At 41.9% G+C, this 19,842-nt stretch overlaps 2 protein-coding genes and 1 pseudogene across 2 annotated transcripts in view; 1 reads left to right on the top strand and 2 right to left on the bottom strand.

Moving 5' to 3' along the window:
- The window catches only part of Katna1 (katanin catalytic subunit A1), a 42,611-nt gene extending 40,111 nt beyond the window's left edge, over nucleotides 1-2,500 (bottom strand). Inside the window, exon 1 of the mRNA XM_032895003.1 lies at nucleotides 2,288-2,500. The gene's annotated coding sequence lies outside the window, so the exon portion shown is untranslated. The remainder of the gene's footprint in view (nucleotides 1-2,287) is intronic.
- A 1,280-nt stretch (nucleotides 2,501-3,780) lies between these two features.
- Nucleotides 3,781-4,236, top strand: LOC116893583 (annotated as a pseudogene).
- Nucleotides 4,237-11,334: 7,098 nt separating this feature from the next.
- Nucleotides 11,335-19,842, bottom strand: part of Lats1 (large tumor suppressor kinase 1) — a 35,058-nt gene continuing 26,550 nt past the window's right edge. The window contains exons 6-8 of the mRNA XM_032895004.1: nucleotides 16,786-16,968; nucleotides 16,479-16,585; nucleotides 11,335-15,150 (exon numbers count right to left, since the gene is read on the bottom strand). Of these exons, the coding sequence (XP_032750895.1) occupies nucleotides 14,641-15,150; nucleotides 16,479-16,585; nucleotides 16,786-16,968 (800 nt within the window). The 3' untranslated portion in view covers nucleotides 11,335-14,640. The remainder of the gene's footprint in view (nucleotides 15,151-16,478; nucleotides 16,586-16,785; nucleotides 16,969-19,842) is intronic.

Here is a 19,842-nt window from a genome sequence, read left to right on the forward strand (position 1 = left end):
CTTTTTATGTACTTAACTCCCAACACAATAGAGATGATTTTTTCTTGATGAGCCAGATGAAACATACTCAAGCACAATGAAGTTATCATTACTAAAAGGTGTGTGCATGCATATCCACACAGAACTCTTCAGAAAAAAAAAATCCACTCTAAGAGCTGGAGAGATGGCTCAGCACTGGCTGCTTTACCAGGGGACCCCAGTTCAATTCCCAGCACCCACATGTCAGCTCACAACTGTCTGTAACTCTAGTTCCAGAGGATCTGACACCCTTGCATGCACATAAAAATAAATAAATCTTTTTTTCTTTTTCTTTTTTTTTATAAATAGCATGCTTCTTTTTTTTTTTTTTTTTTTTAAAGATTTTTTCATTTTTTATATATAAGTACACTGTAGCTGTCTTCAGATACACCAGAAGAGGGCATCGGATCTCTTTACAGATGGTTGTGAGCCACCATGTGGTTGCTGGGAATTGAACTCAGGACCCCTGGAAGAGTAGTCCGATGCTCTTAACCGCTGAGCCATCTCTCCGGCCCTAAATCTTTTTTAAACATTCACTTAATAGGTATTGGTAAGCTTTCAGTTCATCCTGAACGAAACAGGTAACTTAAAAGTCCTATCAAGAACCACCGCCAGTAAAATCCATTTAGCGTATTATCTATGTGGGCTATACTGATTTGACATGCTATCTTTTTTTCACAGTTAAGTAGAACAGAAAAATCATCACGCCATTGTCAACAGAAATTCAATGCAGTAAGTTCAATGAGATTCTCTGATCCTTAATATTTATAGGATTTTTGTTATCAGTCTCAAAATTAGATACAGAATCCTTTGAAGATTTACACAGACAGACAGACAGACACACACGCGCACACACACACACACACACACACACACACACACGCCCCTACCTAATAGCTTTCTTGGATAATAAATGCCATAGATTTATGTAGTCTGAGAGGTTGAAAGCTGATCAACAGACTTCTTTTCTATGGCATAAGTTAACAAGTGCAGCAATTTTCTCTTATTTCTTGGTATGAAAACATACTAATTACCAAACTATCTCCTTCACAAAACAAAATACTAATACATTTAGGCCTTTGGTAACATAACAATATATGTTCTTGCCATCTGCTAAGTGCACACCTTATGAAGCACCAATGTTTCAAGTAGGAACTAAAGGTCTAAGTTTAAAGGGAACACATAAATGGGTACCATCAAGGAAAAGGGGTATCACTATTCTGTTGGGAGTTAATTATATAAAAAGTACTAATGATTACTAAATAAGGTTTGAACTGGGGGTAGTGTAGCCGCCTGTAATCCCAGTACAAGGCAGAGGCAAGATCAGAAGTTCAGGGCCAGTTTCCCCTACAAAGGACACTGTCTATAAATAAATAAATAAATAAATAAATAAATAAATAAATAAATAAATAAATAAGGTAGGTCTGGCAACAGTTACAAGTCTACGTCCAGTCCAAGGCAGAGGCAAGAGGATCAAGAGTTAAGGGCCAGTTTTGGCTACAAGAGACATTGTCAATCAATCAATCAAGGCAACAGTTACAAGTCTACCTTTGTATGCAATTTCACCCACATACTGAATGAAACAAATGCTTCCAGGGATAAAGTTTCTCTACAGCGCCAAATCAAAAAGGGCATAAGCTTTCATGAGAACACTGGGCTGTCAAATTAAAAAACTAACCCCCAAGAGTGGCATGGTGGCGCACACCAGCGCTAGGAGGTAAAGGTAGGCGAATCTCTGAGGCTAGTCTGGTCTACAGAGCGAGATCCAGAATAGCTAGGGCTACACAGAGAAACCCTGTCTCTAAATAAGCCAGAAACACAGACAGACGGAGAGAGAAAGAATATCAATACTATCACCCTTAAAAACAGCAAAACAACTACTAACGCCAGTAAGTTGGCTCAGCTAGTAAAGGGATTTGCCCAGCATGCCCGGCTACCAGAGTTCAACTCTGAGACCCTCGTAGAGGTGGATGGAGGGAAGTAACCCCACAGAGCTGTCCTCTGACCTCCACTCACGCGCCCACATCTACATCATACTCACACAACAGCAATACATTTAAAACTAAAAACAAAGGCAAATTCAAAGGAGAAACAGAACAGAAATAAGTAAACCACCAAAATGCAGTACAACTCCAACCTAACAAATTGTACGAAAAGATGCTGAATCCCAACGTGCAAGCTCCGGAATTTTACGGGGCGGAAGCTTCGGGGTGAAAACTTCAAAAGCGTTCTCTGGTCGGACAGGGAGATCGGAGGCCCGAGCACTCACCTGGTGCAGCCCAGGCTCCAGGACACGCTGTCCGCCGCGTGGCGGGGAATGAGGCCCGGGCCGCGGCGTCTCGCTCGGAGCTCCGCGAGCCGCACGGTCGAGGCCCGCGGGCACCGCAGTTCTTGGTCGCTGCCAACTTGAAATCAAACCCGGCAAGCCCCTCTTACTGGGTCCTCCTCCCGCACCCGGAAGTGAGGGCTGTATAGGAGTGCGCGCGCAGGCGGAACCTGCGGAGGGGGCGTGACCAAGCTCTGGGTGCGTCTGCGCACTCCGCGCGGCCGCTAGAGAATGGGAGTAGGCGTGGGGAATGGAGGTTGGCACCGCAAAGGGCTTGGTAATACCCCGCCCACTTCAGTTCCTACCCTGTGGACCATTTTACTTCTCAGGCCTTCTTCCTTTGCCTTCCGGTCGTCCTATGCTAAGCTGCTCTGAGGTTAGGAGGTCAGGGGTGCTCTCTTACAGGTGAGTGTCAGTGCTCAAGCAATTCGTTTATGACAAATATTGCTTTAGAACCCAGTACTTAGAAGATATAGCCTGGGACCCATGCCACGGCGTAACAGGAATACTCTCAAGACACACTAGAGGTGGGATTTTTATTTCCAGTTCCAGGGGATCCAGGGTGCTCTTCTGATCTCACAAGACACAAGGCACCAACTGGTACACCTAAATACATGCAGGCAAACCATTGCATATGTGAAATAATGTTTTACAGAGCTTAAGGTCTCCTAAATTTTTCACCCAAAATAGAAAAATATATATTCTGCTCTAGTGGATGTGAATATTAGTGTCACAGAGCACAGAAAACTATAATCAATACATCAGCAAGAATAGAAAAAGACCATTTAGCGATAGATCAAGTACTCCAAGAGGTGGACTTACAATCATCTATATGAATGCAAAGGCCTGTTAATTTATAAAGCCCGATTATTGTTGAAAAGCTTCTCAAAGGTACAAAATGGATGTATATGCTATACTTAAAAATAGAGAAAATCCTAGAATCTACAGGATGAATCTTGAGTAGCTGTAATCAGTAGTAGCCTGGTATGGGAGTTAGGAGCTGGGGATGATGTTCTGCAGTGGAGATGTTTTCCCGGGTGTACATTTTTATACATGAAATGAATGTTGGAAGTTGAGTTTATGTAAGTTATACCTCAATGATGTTTTTGTTGTTGTCTTGAGACAGTCTCACTCTGTAACCTATCGTAGTCCGGAACTTCTCTGCCCTTAGATTCCCCATCACAGGTATAGGCTTCCATACCTGGCTTCAAGGAAGATGTTTTAAATAAAAAGACAAACCTCCAAAAGGTGGCTTATAGTGTGTGGTGGTTTGAATATGCTTGGCCAGGGAGTGGCATCGTTAGAAGGCGTGGCCTTGTGTGTCTGTGGGGGTGGGCTTTGAGACCCTCCTCCTAGCTGCCTGGAAGACAGTAGTCTTCTCCTGGTTGCCTTTGAAACAAGATGTAGAACTCTCAGCTCGCTCTCTCTCGGAGCCCATGGCGCCGGCAAGATGGGCAAAGTGTCGTGGTCTCCGTATTGCACGGAAGCTCCGCAGTCACCGACAGGACCAGAAGCTGCATTATAAATAATACAAGAAAATACAAGAAAGCCCACTTGGGCAGAGCCCTGAAGGCCAATCCATTTGGGGGTCCTTTCATGCAAAGGGAATCGTGCTGGAAAAAGTAGGGGTTGAAGCCAAACAGCCAAATTCTGCCATCAGGAAGTGTGTGAGGGTGTAGCTCATTAAGAACAGCAAGAAGATCACAGCATTCGTGCCCAATGACAGCAGCTTGAACTTCACTGGGGAAAACGATGAAGTTCTGGTTGCTGGATTTAGTGAAAAAGGTCCTGCTGTGGGTGATATTCCTGGAGTCTGCTGTAAGGTTATTAAAGTAGCCAGTGTGTCTCTTTTGGCTCTGTACAAAGACAAAAAGGAAAGACCAAGATCATAAAAATTTGAAAATGAAAACACAGTAATAAAAAAAAAAAGAACTCTCAGCTCTTCCGGCCATGCCTGCCTGGACACTGCCATGCTCCCTCTTTGATGATAATGGACTGAGCCTCTGAACCTGTAGGCCATTCCCAAGTAAATGTTGTCCTTTATAAGAGTTGCCATGTTCACGGTGTCTCTTCACAGCAATGGAAACTGTAAGACACAGTGACTACTTCTATTTATTTACTTTTGCAAGTTTTTTTTTAAATACAGTTACAGTTACCCTGAAATCATGAGATTTCAAACTTCTATTTTTATAAAGAAGTTAATATAACCCATGGGAACCTCAAACTCCAGGGTGATCCTCCTGCCTCAGCTTCCCAAGAGCAGTCACACAGTTTTCTTCTTGTCTACTTTGCCTCTTTACCTTTGCAGTGCTGAGCCCAGTTCTATGCTGAGCTGCATCCCAGGTCTTCCTAGCTCTACCCAGCTCACCAGCTCATGCAATCACTAGAACCCATAAAAGTCAAAATAAAGGGTCGTGTCCAGTTTTATGTCAACTTGTCACAAGCTAGAGTCATCTGAAAGGATGACTCGATTGAGAAAATACCTCCATGAGATCCAGGTGTAGGACATTTTCTTAACTAGTAATAAATATTCCTTGGGCTCATGGTTCTGGGTTCTACAAACAAAAACAAAACAAAACAACAACAACAACAACAACAAAAAAAAAAACAGGCTGGGCAAGCCATGAAGAGCAATCCAGTAAGCAGCACCCCTCCAAGCTTCAGCTCCTGCCTCCAGGTTCCTGCCCTGTTTGAGTTCCTGTCCTGACTTCTTTTAGTGACAGACTACATTGTGGAAGTATAGGCTGAATAAAACTTCCCTCCCCAACTTGCTTTTGGTTATGGTGTTTTATCACAGTAACAGTAGCCCAGACTAGGACAGTGGTCAGGAATGCACACCTTTAATCCCATTACTCTCAGGAAGCAGAGACAGGAGGATCCCTATGAGTTTGAGCCATCCTGGTCTGTATAGCAAGTTCTGGGACAGCCAGAGTTAGAGATACCCAGTCTCAAAGGAGGAGAAAGAGAAGAAAAGGGAAGGAGGGAGGGAGGGAGGGAGGGAGAGAGAGAGAGAGAGAGAGAGAGAGAGAGAGAGAGAGAGAGAGAGAATATGAATGAGAATGAATTGCATAGTTTCTAGATAGGATACATGTCAGTTGTCCTCACATTTCATTACCCTGAGCAAATCATGGGGGCAAACTTCAAAGGGACAGGCTTGTGCAGCTCTGCAGTGTCCTCTGGAGAGAGTGTGTAGAAGCTACGTGCTCCTAAGTCATTACCGCCTCACTAGCCATTGCTCAAACAAGTGCATCTCAAGTGGGGCTTAGAGAAGGAGACTGTATTCTTTTCTTCTTCTGGCGAATAGCCAGACTAATGTAACCCAAGAAGCTACAGGGAAAGAGGGAGAAAGGTAGGTACTAGCCAAAGAGTTAAACTTCATTAACTAAGCAAAGGAAAAGTAGGAAGCACTCAAATGAAGATAGAGATTATGTAGCCAAAGGAAGATAAAGTTGCAGCTAAAACGAGAAGTAACTTTGAAGAAAGGGGAAACATGGTTGCTGCAAAGAATTGTGACCTCTGGAATTACACAGGAGGGGAATGACCATAAAGGGTCAACTCCTGACAATGTTTGTTTACTGTCTCTCGCTCCAGTAGATGAAATTACATTAAAGATCATACCTAGCATATTGTAGGCATCAATTAGAAAGTTGTAGAATAAATAAAACCGCAATAAGTAAAATCAATGTTTACATGGGGATGCCATAATCTTTTCCAAGATTTTATTTTTATATGTATGAATGTTTTGCTTGCATGTGTGTATGTGTGCTTGGGGCCTGTAGAGACCAGAAAAGGGCACCTGATCCCTCAAAACGAGAATTATAGATGGTTGAGAACCCCCCTATGTGGGTGCTGGAAACCAAACTTGTGTTCTCTGTAAAAGCAGCAAGTGCTCCTAACCACCGAGCCACCTCTCCATCCCCTAAACAAAATCATTCTTAAAAATTAGAAATACTTCTCCTAGTTCATTGGAGACTAAAAGGGGCTTTCGGGTTCAGCTCATTAATTTGCTCAGCTATCAACCTTATGTTTTTAGAAAGTTTGAGCCATCTCTTAGAATACACAGAAGTCTGGTTTTTATTGAAATCCTTCCATTTATTTGTTGTGTGTTGGGGGGAAGGGACTTGCATGTACCACATGCAGTGGCATGCGTGTGAATTTCAGATGATAACCTTCATCACCTGGGGGTCTGGTATTGACCCCAAGTTATTAAACATAGCAGCGCGTGTCTTTACCCTTTGAGCCATGTTACTGGCCCAAAGTTGTTAAGTCTAGTGAATCTAAGATAGGAATTTCACTGACTCGTAAATCATACCACACAGAACTATTCCACTGTGGCTTTTCTGTGTAGATGTTCATAAGCCAGTGGGCATCCATTATGTAATATTGTAATATTGTTTTCCTTTGTCTACTTAAGGATTTTTCTCCTGGAAGATCTGACAGGTTTATTTCCAAGTTGTTTAAATATATTCTATTTATCCATCCATCCATCCATCCATCCATCCATCCATCCATCTGTCTCTCTATTATCTGTCTGTCTGTCTGTCTGCCTGCCTGCCCGCCTGCCTGCCTGCCTCTATCTCCTTCCATGCAATCCTCTTGCATCAGCCTCTGAGCTGGAATTCTAGGTACAGGTGCATACCACTATACCCAGCTTGAGTTATTTATATTATGTTCACCAAATTTGGTAAATTTATGACCAATATTTCCTTTAAGATTTAAAACAAAAACCAAACAAACCAGGGTATAAAAGTACACAGAAGGGTTGGGGATTTAGCTCAGTGGTAGAGCGCTTGCCTAGGAAGCGCAAGGCCCTGGGTTCGATCCCCAACTCCGGAAAAAAAAAAAAAAAAGTACACAGAAACTAAAATAAGGTTGCCTACAGCATTAGATAAAGACATTAGACATTTACATGACAAAGAAAACAGTGATCCAAGAAAGGTCGAGTTCAGAAAAACCTGATCAGAAACATGTAAATAAACACCAGTAGAAACACATTAAAGATTAACAGAGCAGCCATTTCCCAGAACTTTCTCAGGACAGACCAACTTGAACACCATTTGCCTGGCATATACTATGACTGTATCTGGGAGAGAACTGGGTTCTATGGCTATGATCTGACACCCAACAATAAACATGTCTTATAAACTGACTGTACACATTTGTCACAGGAGGCACAAAGTCACCATGTCCAAGAACAATCCAGGGAACAAAATGTTCCTTTTTTCTGGAGCCTCTCACAGGTCCCCAAGACATTGTTCACCATGTGACATCGTTCTAACAACAGGTGGAGATGTCATCTGCATGGGAACTCATCATGTGCCATTCATTTCCTCTTCTAAGTGGCAGAATCTGCCACTCGGTTCTGCCCAGTATCTTCAAGGAGGTTTTCCCCATGGAGTTTACCACTATCATATGTAGCAGCACATATCCATTAGGAGCTGATGTGGTGACACCAGAGGCAAGATCTGCAGTCATCTCTGATGTAAGTCATAGGTCGTGTGGTAATAAACTGGAAGGGCTGGAGTGAAGTCAGACTCCCTTGAGGCAGTACTTCGTTGACTCAAGCGCCGGCTATGAGGTGGTGGCATGTGCTTAACCTCAGTGCTCAGTGCTCACACAACAGTAGCACAAGTTTTCGACCAGCCTGGGCCAAACTGGGAGATGAGATGTTATCTTTCAAAAAGTAACAACAAGCTGATAGGGGCTCTGGTGGTTTGCATGAGAAAGTATATTTGAATATGATTCCCAGCTGGTGGACTGTTTGGGAAAGATTAGGAAGTGAGGCCATGTTGGAGGAGGCGTGTCACTGGAGGTGAACATTGAGGTTTCAAAAGCCCATGCCAGGCTAAGTATCTCCCCCTGCCTCCTGTCTGTGGATCAAGATGTAAGCTCTTAGCCACTAACCAAGCACCGTGCCCACTTGCCTGCCACCATGCTTCCTTCCATGATAGGCATGGACTAACCCTCTGAAGCTGTAAACGAGCCCCAATTAAATGTTATTTTCTGTAAGTTGTCTTGGTCACAGTATTCCTTCACAGCAACAGCACAGTTAAGACAAGGGGTCTCAGCCAACTTAGTAACAATGAGGATAAAGATGAGGTAGAGGAAATTAAAAACGATAAAAATAATTTATGATGAAATCCAGAGTACAAAATGATCTTAAACAATTCTGCAAACTAGACCATACATATAATGGGTGTTTAAAGCTATGGTGTAGGTTTGGTGGCTGCAATGGAACTTGTATTTTTGTCTCTCATATTGTAGTTAATCAGCTCCCAGTAGATAGCACCATCTTGGGGCTTCTGATCATTTTGTTCCAGTCCTTAGTGATTTCCTGGTTTTTAATGCTCAAAATAAACTCACCTCTATGCCCCATCCTGTGGGAAGAAGGCAACAGAAAGTAGAGAGCAAGGCATTTCAAACTTACCATGTAAAATTTCCTCTGTCCTGGTGATGGTGATAACCATGTCACAAATATGGACAGCCTCTTAGTGAGACAGCAGAGGCTGTCTGTAAACGAGGAATGCAGAATAGATGCTGGTAACAAGAGCAGCCTCTGCCTTATTCAGCCTAAGATTGAGTTATTCGTGAGCTAAGCGTGTAGTATTCGAGGCCAGCTCAAGGCTCCTCTCACAGATCCTGGCAGGCACCCTGCTGGCTCACTGCCAGTAAACCCATTGCTATTGAACCTACATCAAGACTGTTACATCCTGTACTAGCAGTCTCTTCCCTGACTGCTACCTGAGAATGAGATCTTGGCTTCCAGCTCTTGCTAAGATCTTCTCTCAAACCTCAGAATGTATAAGAGGACGCTCCATTCTCTTCAGAGACCACATTGTGCTGTCTGTGGTACTGGGTCCAAATTCTCCTTGGACTCCCATGCTATGCTTTTCCCCATCTGTCCATGGCATAACTCAGATAAACTCTTCAATCCTTAGTAATCCATCCCAGTGTTCTCCTGAACCATTAATTAGCTCCATTCACAATTTAGCTCTGAGGACCTATTTCCTCCGCCCCTGATGAACAAAATAAACCCCTTCCCAGTAGAAACAACCTAGAGTTACACCCAGATTGTGAATCCAGGAAGATGTGTCAGGTATCTGGGTGAATGATGAAACACAGGTTACTGGGAGGTGGCCATCCATGCCTCAAACATTTCTGACAATTTCTCTCACCGTTTCAGATATAAGCAGATAGGGGAGAGGGGAGAGCACCACCATAAGAAAGTATCTCAAAACTGTGAAGCATGAGGAATATGGGCCCTCGAAGCAGTGGAACAAATCGGAAATCTTGATTGCTTTTGGGCCAATGAGATTAATTTGGCCTCATGGAGGTCAAATGCAAATGTGTGAAGGGGTTAAAAACTAGGGGACAAAAGAAAGCAAGTGTAATGGTAACACTTGAAGTGTCTTCTGTTCACCTGATTTGAGAGCACATCTAAGAATCTGATTAGCATCTCCTGTGATAAAGGATTGCATGTAAAGGGAAACATCACTTCCATATTTAATAATTATGTTGGGGCCAACCTGGTCTACAGACACACACACACACACACACACACACAGAGAGAGAGAGAGAGAGAGAGAGAGAGAGAGAGAGAGGAGAAAGAGGGAGAGAGAGAGGAGAGATAGATAGTGTTTTAGGATATAGATGAGATGGCAAACACCTATAATCTAGCACTCAGTAGGCACAGAGGACCAAAAGTTCAAGGCCAATCTTGGCCATGTAAGATCCAAACTAGCTCGAGTTGCATGCAAATTTGTCTCCAAAAACCAAAAGGAGAGAAGAGTTTTAAAATGGAATTACAAGGCTGGAAACCTAGTCAGAGGTTAAAAGCACTTGCTGCTCTTTCAGAGGACTGGAGTTCTCAGCACCCACATCAGGCACCACAAAAACCACTTGTTACTGCAGCTCCAGGGGACCCAACACCCTTTCCTGGACCCTCAGGGCACCTCTGCGCATGCACATACATACATTTTTTAAATATGTAAAATAACATGGAAATATAAAGAAATCCTTTAATTTTCAATAGCTCTACCAGAGAAAATAAAAACGTCCCGTACACTCTGCTATAATCCATTTGTCTTGACTACATTTGGTTATACACACTTCCAGTCCAAAGCATCAAAGTTTTAACCATAAACTTTCTAAGATTACAGAAACAGAAGGAAGAAACTTAGGCTGATCCGAGGATGACAGCAGTGGACATGCTAACAGAGACCCAGCCTAGACAGAGAACTCTAGGCAGCTAAGCAATGTTGCAGGTGGGAGAACGTCTTCTCCAGAGAAAGCACATCAAATGGTTATCCAAACTCCGTTCAGTCCTGAAGCCATATCCATACAGTAACATCATATGGACTGAATAGAATGTATTTATGTATTTAGGAACAAACACAGACACACACAGAAAGAGGCCATGAATTTAAGGAAGTGCAAAGGGGGGGGGGATGTTGGCGGGTTAGAGGTAGGAAAGGGAAGGGAGAAATGGTATCATTCTATTTTGATTTGAAAAATTAAGAAATTATATAAATGTAAAAAAAAATCTCAAAAAATAGTATAAACTGGGATGGTAAAATGACTCAGCAGGTAAAGGCACCTGCCTGCCTCCCAGCCTGACAACAGGACTCAACAACCCTGGAGAACCCTGCGGTTGAAGGAGGCAACTGAATCCCACAAGTCCTCTGACCTCTTCATGCATGCTGAGCACAGGCACACACAGACAACACATAAATGTGAAAGAAAGCTAGAGGAAGGAAGGGAAGATAAACAAAGGAAGACAGACAGACAGAAAGAAAGGGAGGCTGCTAAGACTGCTCAGTTGGTAAAGGCTCTTGCCCCCAAACTTGAAGATACAAGTTGGATCCCAGCACCCACATGGTCAAAGGACAGAGACGACCCCTGAAACTCGTCCTCTGACTTCCATGTGTGCACGAATGCCTCCCAATAAAACATAATGAAGAGTAACATAATTCAGCTTTCCAGTCATAATAGAAAAATTTGAAGTTTGCTTTTTTATTATCCCAGCAAATATTATACTAGAAGAAATGATTGGGAAAATACAAATGGATTCATTAAAAACAGACTGATTATTTGCTCTATTACATTCAGAAATATCCAAAAACAGTTGTTATATTGCAAAGCTGTAATTTTTTCTAGCAAAGCACTGTTTTATAAAATGGTAGTGTTGCCATTGATTCCATTTTAATACAAAATACTTATATACATAGTACAATATAAAAGTAAACTGGGTAGTGCCCTCCACAAAGGAATATACTAAGGCACTTTACAAATATATCAATATGTTGACCCAAATTACATTTTTAGATTCAAAAACAGACTGTTTTACTTTAAATATCAAAGGGATCTTTTTATTAAAGAAAAATTTCTAAAGTACCTTGGGTAACAGCAGCAGCATATCTAAAACTCCTCCCACCGGGTTTCTAATTTCTAACATATTATTAAATCAGAATAAAACATTTCCACTCACAGCTTTGCACTTCTCAACAGCAGAAGGTAAATAACTTTTTAAAAAAGTCAATCTCAAAGTGACTTCTTAGTCATACATTCTATAGTTTCTATTACAAATAGGAAGTAGGACAGATACAGCAACAGGGCCCGCCTCAGGACGTCACTGAACAATACACAACAGTATGTACAAGTACATAATTATAGAACGCATTTTATAAATACCACTGATACACATTAAAGGGGCAAGCACAGGAGACGGCAGGCTTAAGGGAGAGCTGGAGAACAGCGTGTCTGTCCTGTTAAAGCTAAGTGTCTACGTTTTTTTATGCTGTTCTCATCGTTTGCTCAGAAAGCAGCAGCTCCTATGCTGGGAGAACTGGGTGTAGTCAGGGAGGTGAAGTAACCAACATGAGCATCCAAAATATTAAAATTGTGGACAAAATACTAAAATCGCAGATAGCAAATCCTTGTATACTGCCTCAGACAAACGCTAGAAGCTCATCCTGTCAGAGGGAAGCATAGAAGGACATATAATTTGTAGTGTTTACGTTCTGAGGAGACACGGTTGTGGGGAGGAGGCAGCACCTTGGCAGTCCTGCAGGGTGAACATGACAAAGCTGGTTTTCTCCTGTATTGCACCGTAATCCAGGTGTAAAACCACTAAATGAAAATGTCAGTCTGAGTGAAGTGCCCAAAGAACAAGAGGGCTGTCTTACAAACGTGGGAACCAGTCAAACATCCCTGAATGTGTGTTTTGCATAAGCTTTTAAACTATTCGAATGCTCCATGCTGTGAAGACTGTTAGGTGATAACACATTCTCTTACAGCTCTCCTTAGGAATCCCAGAAACATGACATTTCAGTGCCCTCAAAATAGTGTTTAAAACATGTCAGCGTTGTGCCGGCCTTCGTCGGGTCACAACAATAGCAGACCATTAATTTAAAAGCGTGCTCATCTGAGCTCTGTGCAATAAATTAAAAGTTCTCACCTTGATACAGCAATTGACTCAGGATGTAGGTCTTTAACCTGTTGTCTGGGATGTTTTATCACACCCAGGGTCTCTTGGGAGTGCATGCAACACTTTTTAATGTATGTGTTGATACACTATTTTCAGTAGGGCCTGAGTTCACACAGCCTTTATCTAAAAAGAACCCAAGCTCAACATGAAAGTGTATGCTAATGTTTTTCTCTCTCCCCAATTCAACCAAATAGCTTTGTCTTTAATTTTACTATACATATGGTTTTAAGCAAGTTATCTTTTATAAGAGAGCTAGATAGGTAAATATCATTCCTCTCCACAAACATTAAGTCTGATAAAGCAATTCATGTTAATAAGCCTTACGAAAATGAAACAATATGCAAACTTTCTAAGGTCAAAACCATTCTTCCTAAAAGACGTTCCTATGCATTGTTATGACTCCACAATTCTTCCTTAGAACCTAAACATTATATAAATAGGACATTAATCTTAAATAACTTAGGAAGTCTTCACTTTCTAAACTACTACGTATCTAAATAGGAATGGTCATCCCAATTAAGAGTTAATTAATAATTATTTTTTAACCAATTAATCTACTCTTAGGTATAATAGTGCCAAGTAGTTACATTTTCCTTTGCCAACAATTTGTACTGTAGCGCTGTTGTGAAAGAGGAAATCTGCAGCGGTGCTGACACAGTCAAGGTTGGTCACTGTACCACAAAGGCACCCGTATGTGGCAGGGGCTGGGCCTGAACCCAGGGCTCTGTGTGTGTTAGGCAAGTGCTCTCCCTCTGAGCCACACCCCCAGCCCCTGGAAAATGTACTTTCTTAGTGAGTACATACACAAAAATTCTAATAACAATTTTACAAACTGAAAATAATTTCTTTGCTTAGGGGATGGAGATTTTTCTTCAAATTTTAAGATACAAATATTACAGACCTTAGTTTTCAGTTTGAAAATTCAATTTATGGCAACTTTGTTCCCTTTTAAAACTGGAAACAGCTGGGTGGTGGGTGGTGGCACACACCTTAAATCCCAGCAAATGGGAGGTAGAGGCAGGTGGATCTCTATGAGTTTGAGGCTGGCCTGGTCACAAAGCGAGTTCCAGGATAGCCAGGGCTACAAAGAGAAACCCTGTCTCAAAACCAAAAACCAAAACCAAAACAAACCAAAAACAAAAACCCAAAAAATAAAACAAAAACTCAAAAGCAGCATTAAAACCAATATAGAAACAAAACTAGTAGTGCTCTGGCTTCTTTTAAAGCCGGTATTTGAAAGAAAAATGCTAGGTTAAAGATTTCTGAGGAGGGAAGGGGTAGACTGCATTATTTCTAGTGAACATGCTGTTTTGCTCTGTATTTGTGATTCTAGGACACGACTTCCAGATTGGAATTACTCTAGGAACAGCTTCTAAAATGATGGCTTGATTTCTTTAGCTTAGTGTGAACTAAAACCAAAGTTACAAGGGAAATATGGATATGTTTCATATTTGGTTAAAGCAAGATAAAACTGTCTTTCAAAAATCTTCAAAAACTCTTGAACATATATACAAAACATACCAGGCTTCTCTTTTTAAACAGAGCACTATTTTTTAAGTACTTTAAGTACCAAGAACTGACTACAATACTCAGTTCATAATTTACTTTCCTTATAACAATTTATTCTAAATTACTGAATTAAAAGGGTGGAATAAATTAACATTTTAAAACAATTTCCCATAACTTAGGAAAATAAAACATTGTACACAGAGCACACAAACTCTGTCACATTTGCATAATCATCTCAAAACCTCAAAAACCCCTGCATTTCAGGCCTTTCTGCAAATTCTTACAATTATCTCCCAGTTTATTAAACATACACTAGATCACGGTTGTTTACATCTGAGCCTGTGTGTTGATCGTCTTCATCGGACTGCTGCTCTGAGCCCTGGGAACTAACGTATTCATATTCAATGGGCTTTGGATAATTATATGGGTAGCCATTGTCATCAAAGAACCTCCGAAAGGTAAACTCATAGAAAGCATGCTCAGGGTGCTTTCCGTTTTTATACCATCCATTCAGAGTGTCGTTGATATTTTCTTCCTCGTTACCATCGCTCCACAACTTATCAGGGTCAACAGGGTCAAAATTGGACGTGTCTGTTGGGTGCGTGATTTTGGGGATGTATGAAGCAGACTGCTGTCTCAGATCACTAGAGAAATCAATGGTCTTAAAAAATGGATGAGCCTTTATTTCATCAGCACCGTTCTTGCCTAGACGGTCTTCTGGTCCTCGGCAAAGTTTGATAATGAGGTCAGAGGCTTCAGGACTGAGCTTGGCTTGAGGTGGGATGTGAAGAGAAGTTTGCCAGTTGATAACCTTGAAAGAAGAGTTTTAAAAATTAGGACGAGATGAAACACTACAATTTCCTAAGTTTTTTACCAAATGTCTTACTGGACTGCTTAGTTTTCTAAGTAATTTGCATGGTACTTTACCTTTAATAATAAATCACTGCTAAAAAACACACCTCCTTGTATTCTCTCCTCGTAAGAAGACTCATAGTAAGGTTGTCTGCTTTGCTTTGTTTGATATTTGTTGGTTTGTGTTTTGAGACAGGGTTTTTGTGTATGTAGACCTGGCTGTCTGGGACTAGCTCTGTAGACCAGACTGGCTGCTAACTCAGAGACCCGCCTGCCTCTGCCTCCCGAGTGTTGGGATTAAAGGCCTGGGCCACTGCTGCCCAGACATCTGTTTGGGTTTTGAGACAGGATCTAGTAGCCTTGGCTGTTCTGCAACTTGCTAATAAGTAAATCAGGCTGTCCTGGTACTCACAGATCTTCCTCTGTCTACCAAGTCCTGGAATTAAAGGTGTGTACAGCTATGCTAGGCTTAAACAGGTTGAACATTCCCAATCCAAAAACTCCAAAATCTGAAACATTTTAAAACATAAAAATTCAGGGGCTACAGAGATGGCTCAGCGGTTAAGAGCACTGACTGCTCTTCCAGAGGTCCTGAGTTCAATTCCCAGCAACCACATGGTGGCTCACAACCATCTGTAATGGGATCCAATGTCCTCTTCTCGTGTGTCTGAAGATGGCTACACTGTACTCATATACATTAAATAAATAAAGAACATAAAAATTCTTAATGTTGATATCATAAGTAGAGAACTCTATACCTGAGCTATGTGTATTGCACTCAAAAAGGATTCACAGGAACTGGGGTACAACTCAATGGCAGAGCACTAGTTTACCATATCCAAGGTCCTGGGCTTGAATTCAACCACTCCAAAAAAAAAAAAAACCATAAAGAAATAAAAGTACACTAAAGCTGTAATATAAAAATACCATCTTTGAAAGGGAGAAAAGGAATTAAGCTTGAATAAAGACAAAGATTCTACAAAAAAAAAAAAATACCATCGTATTTGACATATCAAATGAACTTCATGTTTAAACATGGGACCTATCCCTAAGAAATCTGTGGGTCTATGTAAACATTTAAAAATCTAGAGGCAGAGGCAGATCTCTATGAGTTTGAAGCCAACTGGTCTATATGGTGAATTCCAGGTCACGCAGAGCAACACACTAGAGAGACCCTGTCTTAAAACGAAACAGTATCTGAAAGAATGTGAAATACATAAGTACACAGCACATTTAAAGATTCATGGTAGAAGGCTGAGGATTTTTCATGCAGGTCCTATACCTTACCTTCATTTGGGTTTCTAATGGTGTTTGTGCCAAGAAAGGAGGTTGTCCCACCAACATTTCAAAAAGAATAACACCAACACTCCACCAATCACACAGCTGTGTATATCCTAAAAGTACCAAAATTATTCGGTTATTCACAAGAATGCTTTTAAAAATGTTCAGAATACAAACATTAGCATTAAGTCAACAATTTATAATGTATAATCAAGACTTTTATCTTAAACCTGAAAGGAACAGGTATATTCTAGAGTAAGATTGGCTGATTTAAAATACTACTGAAATACTTGTGAAAAAGTAGATGCTTCACCTGTCCGTAGTAGCACTTCAGGTGCTATATAGTTGGGAGTCCCAACCAGAGAGTGAGCTAGACATCGCTGGTGCTGGCGAGCAGCTCTCCGCTCTAGTGGCTTCAGTCTGTCCCCACACCGACAGTTGGAAGGATCTCCCCATTCGCTACTGAAATCCATGCTATCTTGCCGTGGGTGATCCCCTGTGCAAGAAAAAGAAAAAATCAAATGAAGCAGTAAGGACAACAGTACAATCAAGTCTGTTTAACCTCTGGTCACGATGCAGGGCTAGTAATATTCTCCTGTGATGGGTAGGTGCATGAAGGACACCACATCGCTGGCAGTATTACTATTACTGATGGGACACTGCTGAGCTGTCAACAGGAAAGGTTTTGAATTGAGGAAACTGAGACTCAATAATTTATGCAATGCTAACACTGTAAGTCTGGAGCAGTGGAGAAAGTACCTCACTCGGACTGTTATTATTATTATTTTTTTCCTGGGGGTATTCTTAAACACATTTCATCAACTTTATTCAATTAGCAGATGACAATAAGCAGAACGATTCTTCCCTCAGCTGACACTGGCTGGGAAGAAGCACAACAATCTAACATAAGAAACAGTGACGATGAGGGCTGGGGTGGGGCTCAGCTGGCATGGTGCTTGTCTCGCCGTCTTCCATGCCCAGAACTGCAGTATCTTGGTTTGCTGGAATCCTACCACAGCTTTGCTGGCTCCTATTAATTTCTCTTTGAAGATGTCTACACCACTGTATACATGTGGTGTATATGCATGAGTTGGCACAGTGCCCTCAGAAGCAGCAGTGTCAGGTCTGCCTGGAACTGGAGACACAGGCAGGTGTCCTCTAACTACATGGGTGCTGGGAACTAAGCACAGGTCCTCTGCAAGAGGACTGTGCATTCTCAGGGCTTGAGCCCTGATTTTTTTTTTTTTTTTTTGAGGCCATGTCTCATTATAACCCATACTAGACTCAACCTTGCTATGATATTAATCCCAGCACTTGGCAGGCCTCCAAGACTTCAAGGCCAGCCTCATACTGAGTTCCAGGAAACTTGAGCTTTGGGGGGGTGTGGTGCTCAGGACCTGAGTTTAATCCTCAGTGAAGGAAAAGCAACTGTGGCAAAAGTCCTCTGACTTCCACATGCACACATACACAAAATAAAGGCTGGTGGTTTTTTTTTTTTGGTGGTGGTTGTTGTTAAAAAATTAAAAGAGATGCTCCAACATATAACAAGAACACATGCTCCATTAAGTTCATAGCAGCCTTATTTATAATAGCCAAAAGCTAGAGGAATAGATACTGAAAATGTGGTACATCTACACAATGGAATATTACTCAGCTATCAAAAACAATGACTTCATGCAATTCACAGGCAAACAGATGGAACTGGAAAATACCATCCTGAGTGAGGCAACCCAATCAGTAAAGAACACACATGGTATGCACTCACTGATAAGTGGATATTAGCCCAAAAGCTTGGATTACCCAAGATACAATCCACAGACCACATGAAGCTCAAGAAGAAGGGAGACCAAAGTGTGGATGCTTCTCCTTCTTAAAAGGGGGAACAAAAATATTCATAGGAGGAAATACAGAGACAAACTTTGGAGCAGAGACTGAAGGAAAGGTCATCTAGAGACTGCCCCATCTGGGGATCCAGCCCATATACATATAGCCACCAAACCCAGACAATATTGCTGATGCCAAGAAGTGTGTGCTGACAGGAGCCTGATATAGCTGTCTCCTGAGAGGCTCTGCCAGAGCCTGACAAATACAGATGCAAATGCTCACAGCCAACCATTGGACTTAGAATGGGGTCCCCATTGGAGGAGTTAGAGAAAGGATTGAAGAACCCCATAAGAACAACAATACCAACCACCCAGAGCTCCCAGGGACTAAACCACCATCCAAAGAGTACACAGGAACAGACCCATGACTCCAGTTGCATATGTAGCAGAGGATGGCCTTGTTGGGCACCAATGGGAGGAGAAGCCCTTGGTCCTGCCAAGGCTGGACCCCCCAGTGTAGGGGAATGTCAGGGCGGGGAGGTGGGAAGGGGTGGGTGGGTAGGTTAAAGGACACCCTCATAGAGAAGGGGGAAGAGGAATGCGATAGGGGGTTTATGGATGGGAAACCGGGAAAGGGGATAACATTTGAAATGTAAATAAATTTTAAAAATTCAATAAAAAAATTAAAAGAAAAAAGTCTCAGTAAAGTGAAAGCTGCAGACGCCTAAGGATCCTTAACACCCCTGTAAAAACTAGTGCCATGACCCTACCCCGGGGAAGGCAGAGTCAGGTGGACCCCTGGAACTCACTGACTAGCCAGGCTATCAAAATTCATTAGTTCCAGTACCTTGTCTCAAAAATTGAGTGGGAAAAAGAAGTTTTGTCGACATGACTCAGCTGGTCAAGGAGCTTGCCACCAAGCCTGATGACCTGAGCTGGACCACTGGAGCCTCCATGATAGATGGAAAGAACCAACTACCACATTTGTCCTCTGATCTCCAGTTATGATGACATGCACACACTGTGCATAGACATATACAATATATAAACATAAATGCAAACATTAAGATAACAATCAAGGAAGACACTTGACACAGACCTCTGCCCCCACACGTCCATAAAAATACACGAACCTTCCACACACCAAGCTGACATGTTTAGCATGGAAGATGCCCTGTGTGCCAGTCCCCAGCACTACACACGCACACAAAAAGATATGGCAAAGGTCTGCAGTCCCTGCTATACAGAAAGCAGAGACAGGAAGATTACTTGAACCCAGGTGTTCAAGACCAGCCTGGAGAAAAAACACACTGAGTATCCTATAAAGACAAAACGAGAGATGGCACAAATGTGACTTGACAGTTATATTAACTGCATGGCAATGGAGAACGAAGGAGAAAGTAACATTTGATAAGATGTAAAAGGTAAGAATCAGTCACATGAAAATGAGGACAAGGCTTCCACAGAGAAACAGCAACACAAGGCAGGCAGCATGTTCAATAAGGGAGAGCCACAAGGGCAACACAGAGATTTACACTAAAAGATAT

Source organism: Rattus rattus, chromosome 2 (assembly GCF_011064425.1).
Source record: "Rattus rattus isolate New Zealand chromosome 2, Rrattus_CSIRO_v1, whole genome shotgun sequence".
Classification (NCBI taxonomy): Eukaryota; Metazoa; Chordata; class Mammalia; order Rodentia; family Muridae; genus Rattus; species Rattus rattus.